Below are 10,340 nucleotides of genomic sequence, written 5' to 3'. Positions count from 1 at the left end.
TCTTACCTAATATGTTTAAAAATGTTAAGTGACCCTATGAGATATGAACAAGGGCTTATGTAATTTTCTTTTATATCTTTAAGGTATTGCATCATGTTTGTGAGAAAATACACATTTCTTATATTTGCCATGTGTTTTGGAAGGTTCTCGAGAACCCCAGTGTTAGTATTTTATCTTTTTTTTTTTCTGAGAACGTTAGGTGGGCGGAGCAGCTGAGAGAGAGAGTTGCCTTGAAAGCAAGGTTCATTCCCTGAATTTTTAGCTAGTTGGTAACTTTGCTGTCGCCAGGTGCCGCCCCCCAAGCCATGAGAATAATCTATCTAGAATATTCTAGAAGTTACTAATTTCATATATATATGTATATGTACTGTATATATATATATATATATATATATATATATATATATATATATGTGTGTGTGTGTGTGTGTGCTCCTAGGGATGCGTGGAGCAGAAGAGAAATACCCTGTCCTGTGAACGAGCTAAAGTACATCCATCTCTCTCTCAAATTGCGTATAGTGTGTCCTCTCCAAAGTGATTTTGTACCCCTAGCGTATAACGTGTGTAGTGTGTTAAAACGTTGCTGCAACTTGGCCAGAATCTTAGATTTATTGTGTTATGGTGAGTTTCGGTATTGTGTAAATCTTTGTAACTGGCCCAGGGAGATTCATGTACAAACATGAAGTATATTTGTATCGTTATCAGGTTAACTATTTTCATTAAGTATGAAGACTAAATAATTGTGTAAAACTTAATTTCCCTTGAAATAAGTGATTGTATAATTTTCATAAGTATTTATTTATTTTGTCTTAGTGTAAGGCTTTATGCAGATTTAATATTGCGAGTCAAGTGATTATATGATTCTCAGACTGTAACTGTTTGCTCAAACTTAATATTTCGAGTGATTCATTTTTATATAAATTTTTTCAGTGTTGTAATTTTCATAGAATATGTTTATTTTTGTAGTGTATTATTTCAATCACCAGTGTTTATCTCAGTAATCACGCGTAACCCTGTTAAAGAATCAAAGTAAGAGGTTCTTTAAATAATTCTTAAGAATAATTACCCAGTTTAGTTTTGAGTGTACTTAAGAGACCCTTGGATATTCAATGTTTTTATATATTGCTGTCTGGGAGTTATATAACTGTCTCAGAGCTCGAGTATTAATATTTTCAAATATATCAGATTAATGTAATTGGAACTTGAGAGGTTGTGTAGCTTGCCAGCCGTAATATATATAATGATATATTTTAGTTCCCAGACCAGGGGACTATAGTATGATAATATATATATATATATATATATATATATATATATATATATATATATATATATATATATATATATTTATATATATATATATTTATATATATATATATATATATATATATATTTATATATATATATATATATATATATATATATATATATATATCCTCTTCGGTCACACTATTTTCCCCATCTCTTGGGTAAAGAGAGGGAGAGTAGTTATACCCTGGTGAGAGCAGTGTGCGTGTTCATGCATATCTAAATATTTGGCCTTCATTCTTGACTGCTCGATACTCTATTTGTTGATAAAAGGCAAGCGTAGTGACACAGCCTTTCTAGAGCTGCAGTCTTGATCAATCATTTATACACCATTGACTCATAAGGTAACATATCTATATCTATATACCAAGGCACTTCTCCTAATTTTTGGGGGTAGCTGACATCAAACAAATAAAAAAAAGAGGGGACCTTTCCTCTCTACGTTCCTCCCAGCCTGACAAGGGACTCAACCGAGTTCGGCTGGAACTTCTAAGGTGCCACAGCCCACCCTCCCCTGTTATCTACCACAGATGGTAATATATAACTACCAAGAAGGAAGCAATGAGTTACAATGGAAGCAAAAAGCTGAAGGAGTGTTATCAAACCATTGATAATGTGAAAAAAAGTCATATTGACATATTAATATTAAATGAAGCAGGTCCAATATAAGCTCAATAACTTTATTTATCAAGTTAACAAAAGCTTTCATAAATTACTAGATCGATACAGATAACCAATTCTTGCCAGTACTGGCATTGAAAAATAATGAAAATGTCAAACCATGCTCATGGTTACAATTGTTGATTCACTGAAACTTTAATAGTAATATCTGTTTGTATCAAATAATTAATCACCTTATCAAGTTTGCATTTCTATTATGTTTACGATAATAACAGTCCAGGTAATAATTCCCACAGTGCAACATTGACAAAGGACATAAAGATGCAAAGAAGACAGTATAACACTCACGCCCTCCTCTGTAAACACTCAACACGTCATTGACTAATTTATTGACACAACGGGCATTATTCAGTTATTCGAGTTCGTGATGCTCTACCATTCATTTGTGGTCTCCTGCAACGCCTATTCGGCCACTAAATACCGTTGATCATTGTTATTTTAAAATTCGGCCACTAAATAGTGTTGATCATTGTTATCTTGAAACTAATGATGAAACTCTTCATTGTTTCGAGCTTGTTCGTCAGTTTCTATAGAGTAATTGCTACCATTTTCCAACGGGACGTAACAGTGTTTATTATACAGTACGCGCAGCGTCAAGGATTTCAGCACATTTACTTCTTTCATACACTGGAAGGTAAGTTCTAGTTGAAAATGTATGATTAAATGAACAAATAAATAGATGAATAAATGTATATATGAATAACTTGATAAATGAATTAGCTAATCTATAAAAGTGAGGATTTCTAAGTCAGGATTAAGACTATCAGCTTGATCGAAGTGACCACAAAATCAGTATCTCGCCAGCTCCTCAAAGTACACCCAGAAATCTAATTTCAATGACCGAATTACGTCTATGAGGGTAATCTCAAGAAAACCACAGACCTATACAATTAAGCCTCTATACATATAACAGTACTAATGATATTCTCATACCTATATAATACTTCGCAATACTACAAAAAATATAAGGAGAATAGATTTGGTTTTAAATTAAAAATGAAACGTACTGCTATTATAGTTGCCACAAAGATTCCGGGCAAAATAAGCCCCATCCCTATGACGTCATGACCAATCATGTTGCTTCACGTGTTAATAGCTTGAAATTTATAAGGGAATGTATTGTGACTGTTGCTAACATGGGAGGCAACGTGATTGGCCATGACGTCATCATGGGGTGGGGAGGCAACGTGATTGACCATGACGTCATCAGTGGGTGGGGCTTATTTCGCTCGGAATTTTTGCGGAGACTATACTTATAATTAATTTCAGGAAATGGTGACAGTGTGAAATCCTCCCAGGAAAGATTGTGGGGAAAATGGCTACTGGTATCTAGAAATGGATTTCTTAATTCTCCAACTGCATATGTTGCCTTTTACAACTCCTTTATAGGAAAAGTTAATTCTTCTGTGAACGACATGACTGATGGTTGGGACACTGGCCAGAGAACTTTTGATATTTTGAAAAGTGATTCGTCCCCTTTATTCGTTGGATGTCTCGTAACTTTAAATGAGTTTAAAAGTCTCAGAAAGGTATTTATATTAAATATATGAATAAATGTATATAATGAATATATAATTTATATATATATATATATATATATATATATATATATAGATAGATAGATATAGATATACTGTATATGTATGCATATATATGGAGGTCTGCTGCATATATATATATATATATATATATATATATATATATATATATATATATATATATATATATATATATGTGTGTGTGTGTATGTATGTATGTATATATACGGTATATATGCTGTATACTGTATACTATATGTATATGCATATGTATGGATTTATATATATATATATATATATATATATATATATATGTGTGTGTGTGTGTGTGTGTGTATGCATGTATATATGTGTGTGTAAAATCATATTCATATATCTATATACATATAATTATGAATGAATATAAATAAATGATTATATGTGTGTATATATAAACATATATATATGTATATATATGTATATATACAAACATATATATATATGTATATATATATATATATATATATATATATATATTTATGTATACATATACATATATACATACATACATACGTACATACATACATACATACATACATACATACATATATATAGCATGTATTAAAATTTGTCTTGCCCTAAGGTCTTTAATTCAGAAGAACATCGCCGATCATCCTGGTTGATCCTATCAAATCCCAAAATGTCCTCAACTCTCAATGACCTACATTTACCACTCGACCATAAGGTAATATGACTTTCCCAGCAATGTATTTGATTTATTGTAAGTCACAGTTTGTATGATGAAGCATTTTTAAGAATTTCAACTTCTTATACAAACTTTAACCTGGTTTTTTTTTAAGATTTTAGGGTAGATTTCGCTTTTTTATATAATTTTATTATTATTTATCTCTCTATCTGCATATCTGTTTCCATCAGACTCTTACTTAAATTTATGACACTAATGATATTGTCTTTCTTTATTGTCAAGTTTTTCTGAGTAATATAGAATTATCTTGCGCTAAGGCATATTGCTAGATTTTTTTTTATTCAGAGAAAATTAAAAATTAGCAGATAAATGCTCCAAAGACCTAGTAAATGTAGGTGATGACCAACTTCTAAATAATTTTTCAGTTATCACAAAACGGAAAACATACCTTAAGTTAGTTGGCGTAAATACCAAGATTTTTGGCAATGCAAAAGATTAAAAAACTAAGACTAGGCTACACCCTTTGAAAAAAACATATCACACCGTCAGAGGTTGAACTAAGGCTTAAAAGAGAGACATGAGCTCATAGCACGAGGAGTCATGTTCGATGGAGTATATTGGTATATGCCTTACACTTTAAAAAAACGTAATCTTAATCGGAAATTCTCAGTAAAAAAAAATATATATATATACTGTTCTCAGCCGTATTTCAGTAAAATACAGGCGACCGTAATTTTTACCCTACTTTGTTAATATCTTTTACGGGTTGGTGACCGTAATATTACTCCTTTTATGTCAATATATCCGTTCTTAAATGGGTAAATGCTTGGCAACATTTATTCCTGGAATTTATATAAGAAATGAGATTATGGAAAATTGGTAGTAAATCACAATGCTAAAACTGATTGTTAGGGATAAAATTCATTGTTTTGTCATTTCTGTCTGATAAAATGACATTAATGTAGATGATTGATTATCTAGGATTCTAGGTAATACATAATGTCAACTAATCCTATATAAACTGTCTTAAGTATATTTCGATTTTCCATTGATATGTTCCTTTAATTCTAGATCGTTTTCAATAATTAAAGTTGATCATCGTAATTACATAAATGGACTCAATAGTATTTAAATGTAACGACCATATCAAATGGATCTTTTAAGAGAAACTACATGAACTTTCGAAAATGAATCTTCTGTTAAAATTATTAATTATGTACCACATTCTGAACCTCCCACCAATCCCCACCCCCACAAACAAATGACATTATAAGTAGCTTAAAAACGCACTAAAGTCACATTTTATTTCATACCTGCCAAATTCCAGATGCAATAATTAAAGGCCACAGATTACAGTATCATATATGAATTTATTTCAATTAGCCTGACAAGACACCTGATCATAATTTCATAACTCCATGAACAGGCTGTGTTTGCAATAGTCCACAACAATGAAGACGCAAAACCAATTAAAGTGGACTTGTGGGACCTTTACAAAGCTGCTTCACATTTTACCCCAAAGAAAATATTCCTCGGGAGCTGGTCATCCGAGATGTGGAGACCTTCACGAGATAGATCTCAACGTGATCACTTCTGGAAGGAATCTCTGTCAGACTCAGAGCAGGAGAATGTGGACAACACGCTACAATTATCCCCACCTTCCAGAGCTAAACAAAATCTTCTTCCTTTCTTCACACGAGAACCTTGGGAAAGGAGGCATGACCTGATGGGTCTCGTCCTCCGCTGTTCTACACTTCAGGTGAAGAATTGTCTTGCCTCTCTCTCCTCTAATTTCACTCTTCATAGTCTTTGAATCAACAGTAGACTTGATTTTCATTCAATAGTTAGATAAGAAAAAACTGTAATACAGAAAAAAAACATATCCATCCTCCTCCCTAGATCTTATCTGATCCCAAATGGTAGAATGGTATTAATCCTCAAAGTTTTTTTTTTCTAAAGGCCCATTTATGGAACAAATTGTTAATATTGTCCCTAGATCTTATCTGATCCTAAATGGTAGTATAGTGTGAATCCTCAATGCTTTTTTCTAAAGACCCATTTTTGGAACAAGTCGATATTGAAAGTGATTGTAATAATCCATAAGCTTAAAATCTTATTATCTTAAAACGCTATTGGAATTTATATATACTATTATTATTATTATTACTTGCTAAGCTACCACCCTAATTGGAAAAGCAGAATGCTATAAGGCCAGGGGCTCCAACATGCAAAAGAGCCCATTACGGAAAGGAAACAAGGAAAAATAAAATATTTTAAGAACAGTAATAACGTTAAGATAAACATCTCCTATATAAACTATAGAAACTTTAACAAAACAAGAGGAAGAGAAATAAGATAGAATAGTGTGCCCGAGTGTACCCTAAATCAAGATAACTCTAACCCAAGACAGTGGAAGACCATGATTCAGAGGCTATGGCACTACCCAAGACTAGAGAACAATTGATTAATTTTGGAGTGTCCTTCTCCCTGAAGAGCTGCTTACCATAGCTAGATTCTCTTCTACCCTTACAAAAAGAAAGTGGCCACTGAATAATTACAGTGCAGTAGTTAACCCTTTGGGTGAAGAAGAATTGTATAGTGTTGTCAGTTTTATGAGGACAGAGGAGAATATGTAAAGAATAGGTCAGACTATTTGGTGCATGTGTGTAGGCAAAGGGAAAATGAACCGTAATTAGAGTGAAGGATCCAATATAATATTGTCTGGCGAGTCAAAGTACCCCATAACTCTCTGGCGGTAGTATCTTACCGAAGCAATTCTGATTTTGTATTTCCCTTTGCTGATCCAACCAAAATAAAAAGATAGATAGAAATATTGATATGAGAAATCTAAAATAAAATAATCTTACTTTCCCCTTCACGAGAGGTTTTAACCATTACTTTTACATTATTGATCATGTTGACTTTATGAATAAAGATGAGTCACAACATTTGTATGTAAAACCTTTATGGATTTCAAAAGAATGAATGGATGTAAAAACTAACGCAAAATTAGTAGTAGTAGTAGTAGTAGTAGTAGCCTATTGGAAACGTCCCTGCCTAGAATTTGTTGGACGGGAGTTCAAGACCTACTCAAGCTCGATAGTTTCTTGTAGTGTCTGCAATTTCACCATCCTTGTGAGCTAAGGATGGGTGGTTTGGGGTAGCCTCTATGTCTACCTGCTGAGTCATCAGCAGCCATTGCCTGGCTCTCCCTGGTCCTGGCTTGATGCACAGGGGTCTTGGTCCACTGGCATATCCCTTACCGTTGCCATTCATAAGCAACTTTTCAAAACCTTTATAGAAAATTATGTTCAAGGACTTTTCTTTTCAGTCCTATCCTTACGTGATGTACGACAGGGTGAATAAGGACGGGACTGTATCATTTGATGGAATGAGAGGCATAAAGGGAGAATTATTCAACATCTTGAAGCAAACCATGAACTTTACGTAAGTATTTCCTAAGCCAAATCAACACCAGAAAATAGATTTATAACATTTTGAGTACTAATTTTAATTGGGGAAACAAACTAATTAATTTTGATATCTCGCTCTGTAAGCATCTCTAACCAGAGGAAGTGAATGGGGTTATATCACTTTTCTTTCTGGAAACAGGTGTTAACTATGTAAAGGGTTCATGAAATAAAACCTTAGAGAAGTACAGTAGAGCTTTTCGACTTCGCAGTGATATCGCAAACTTCCTATCACTATAAGTAAATAGCCATCACAATATGATATTTAAGAAAACTTCTTTATTAATTAAAATATTCATTCTCGGTAAGTGGACAGATATGAATTTGCCCGGTTTGATAAGTAAAAAAAATAAAAGGATAGATTAAATGTACAAGTCACATGACAAGTCTTGCTGTTACTGGATTCAAATTTAAAAACATATATTTACTTGAATAACATAATCAGATCTCTTGCTATTTCACTCAAATTCTAACACCAATAAAGTTCATTCTTAAAAAACCTCTTCTGCATTTCATGAAATTCATGAAGCCTATCAGAGTAATTCATTAAAATACTGGAGGGGCACTCAGTAGAGTGCAGACCTTCACCGTGGCAGCTTATTTCTCTACCTTTTGTTCAACCTTGACCTTGACCTTTGGCCTTACCATGTAATAATTAGCGTGTATTTTCATATACTCAAATATGAATCAAGTTTGAAGTCTCTATGACAACGATGTCCAAACGTATGGCTAATTATGTGAATTGGACATTTTACTTAGCCGTGACCTTGACCTTGACCTTGACCTTCCAAAATTTAATCAGTTCCAGCTTTTTACATAACAGTTAATCCCTGCAAGTTTTATTACTCTACGATTAATATTGTGACCAGGAAGCTATTCATAAACAAACACACACACACACACACACACACACAATCAATCATCCAAACAGGGGCGAAAACATAATCAGATCTCTTGCTATTTCACTCAAATTCTAACACCAATAAAGTTCATTCTTAAAAAACCTCTTCTGCATTTCATGTAATTCAAGAAGCCCATCAGAGTAATTCATTAAAATACTGGAGGGGTACTCAGTAGAGTGCAGACCTTCACCGTGGCAGCTTATTTCTCTACCTTTTGTTCGTCCTTGACCTTGACCTTTGGCCTTACCATGTAATAATTAGCGTGTATTTTCATAAACTCAAATATGAACCAAGTTTGAAGTCTCTATGATAACGATGTCCAAACTTATGGCTAATTATGTGAATTGGACATTTTACTTAGCCGTGACCTTGACCTTTGACCTTGACCTTCCAAAATTTAATCAGTTCCAGCTTTTTACATAACAGTTAATCCCTGCAAGTTTTATTACTCTACGATTAATATTGTGACCAGGAAGCTATTCATAAACAAACACACACACACACAATCAATCATCCAAACAGGGGCGAAAACATAACCTCCCAACATCGTTGGCGGAGGTTAAACAATACTTCCTAAACTCCTGAAGAAATCTTTTAATTTCAATCCCACAAGACCTCATTGCTTTGAAAACGTCGACCTTTCCTGGGGAAATATCTGTGACGGGAAATGGACCGGCTTAGTGGGGGACCTAGTTGAGGATCGAGCAGACATTGCTGTTGCGGACCTGGATTGGAATTACCTGAGGAGCCAAGCTGTTGATTACCCATACGGATGGCAAAATGGAGAGTGAGTACGAGTTCTGGAATTGTTAACATTGTGCCAATTTTGGAAATTGAAAGCAATTATATAATGACTTATATATATATATATATATATATATATATATATATATATATATATATATATATATATATATATACAGTATATATATATAAATATATATACATATATATATACATATTAATATATGCTTTATACATATGTAGGTTATATTTTCATACGTACATATATATATATATATATATATATATATATATATATATATATATATATATGCTTTATACATACATATGTAGGCTATCTGTTCATATATATATAATTTATATATATATATATATATATATATATATATATATATATATATATATATATATATATATATTCAAATAAGCCATATATATTATGATATATTAATGGCTTATTTGAATATGAAAAACACGTAAAAATGTGCAAAATTTATCATATATATATATATATATATATATATATATATATATATACATATTACTATCCAAGCTACAACCCTAGTTGGAAAAGCAAGATGCTATAAGCCCAAGGGCTCCAATAGGAAAAAATAGCCCAGTGAGGAAAGGAAATAAGGAATAAATAAATGATGAGAACAGTAACAACGTCAAAACAGATATGTCATATATAAACTATAAAAAGACTTCTGTCAGCCTGTTTAACATAAAAACATTTGCTGCAACTTTGAACTTTTGAAGTTCTACTGATTCAACTACCCGATTAGGAAGGTCATTCCACAACTTGGTCACAGCTGGAATAAAACTTCTAGAATACTGTGTAGTATTGAGCGTCATGATGGAGAAGGCCTGGCTATTAAAATTACCTGCCTACCTAGTATTACGAACAGGATTGAATTATCCAGGAAGATCTGAATGTAACGGATGGTCAGAGTTATGAAAAATCTTGTGCAACATGCATAATGAACTAATTGAATGACGGTGCCAAAGATTA

General features: G+C 32.7%; 1 protein-coding gene across 2 annotated transcripts in view; it reads left to right on the top strand.

The window, feature by feature from the left end:
- LOC137641622 (probable glutamate receptor) overlaps nucleotides 1-10,340 on the top strand; it is a 189,591-nt gene that overhangs the window by 145,979 nt on the left and 33,272 nt on the right. Inside the window, exons 2-6 of one of the 2 annotated variants that reach the window (XM_068374355.1) lie at nucleotides 3,259-3,518; nucleotides 4,150-4,251; nucleotides 5,639-5,971; nucleotides 7,544-7,659; nucleotides 9,198-9,371. In XM_068374355.1, coding sequence (XP_068230456.1) covers nucleotides 3,405-3,518; nucleotides 4,150-4,251; nucleotides 5,639-5,971; nucleotides 7,544-7,659; nucleotides 9,198-9,371 — 839 coding nt within the window. In that variant the 5' untranslated portion in view covers nucleotides 3,259-3,404. The remainder of the gene's footprint in view (nucleotides 1-3,258; nucleotides 3,519-4,149; nucleotides 4,252-5,638; nucleotides 5,972-7,543; nucleotides 7,660-9,197; nucleotides 9,372-10,340) is intronic. The other variant, XM_068374363.1, reaches the window with a different exon arrangement.

This window comes from Palaemon carinicauda, chromosome 1 (assembly GCF_036898095.1).
Source record: "Palaemon carinicauda isolate YSFRI2023 chromosome 1, ASM3689809v2, whole genome shotgun sequence".
NCBI classification, from domain to species: Eukaryota; Metazoa; Arthropoda; class Malacostraca; order Decapoda; family Palaemonidae; genus Palaemon; species Palaemon carinicauda.
Note: the sequence above shows the minus strand (reverse complement) of the source record. Positions and strands in the feature narration are given on the sequence as shown.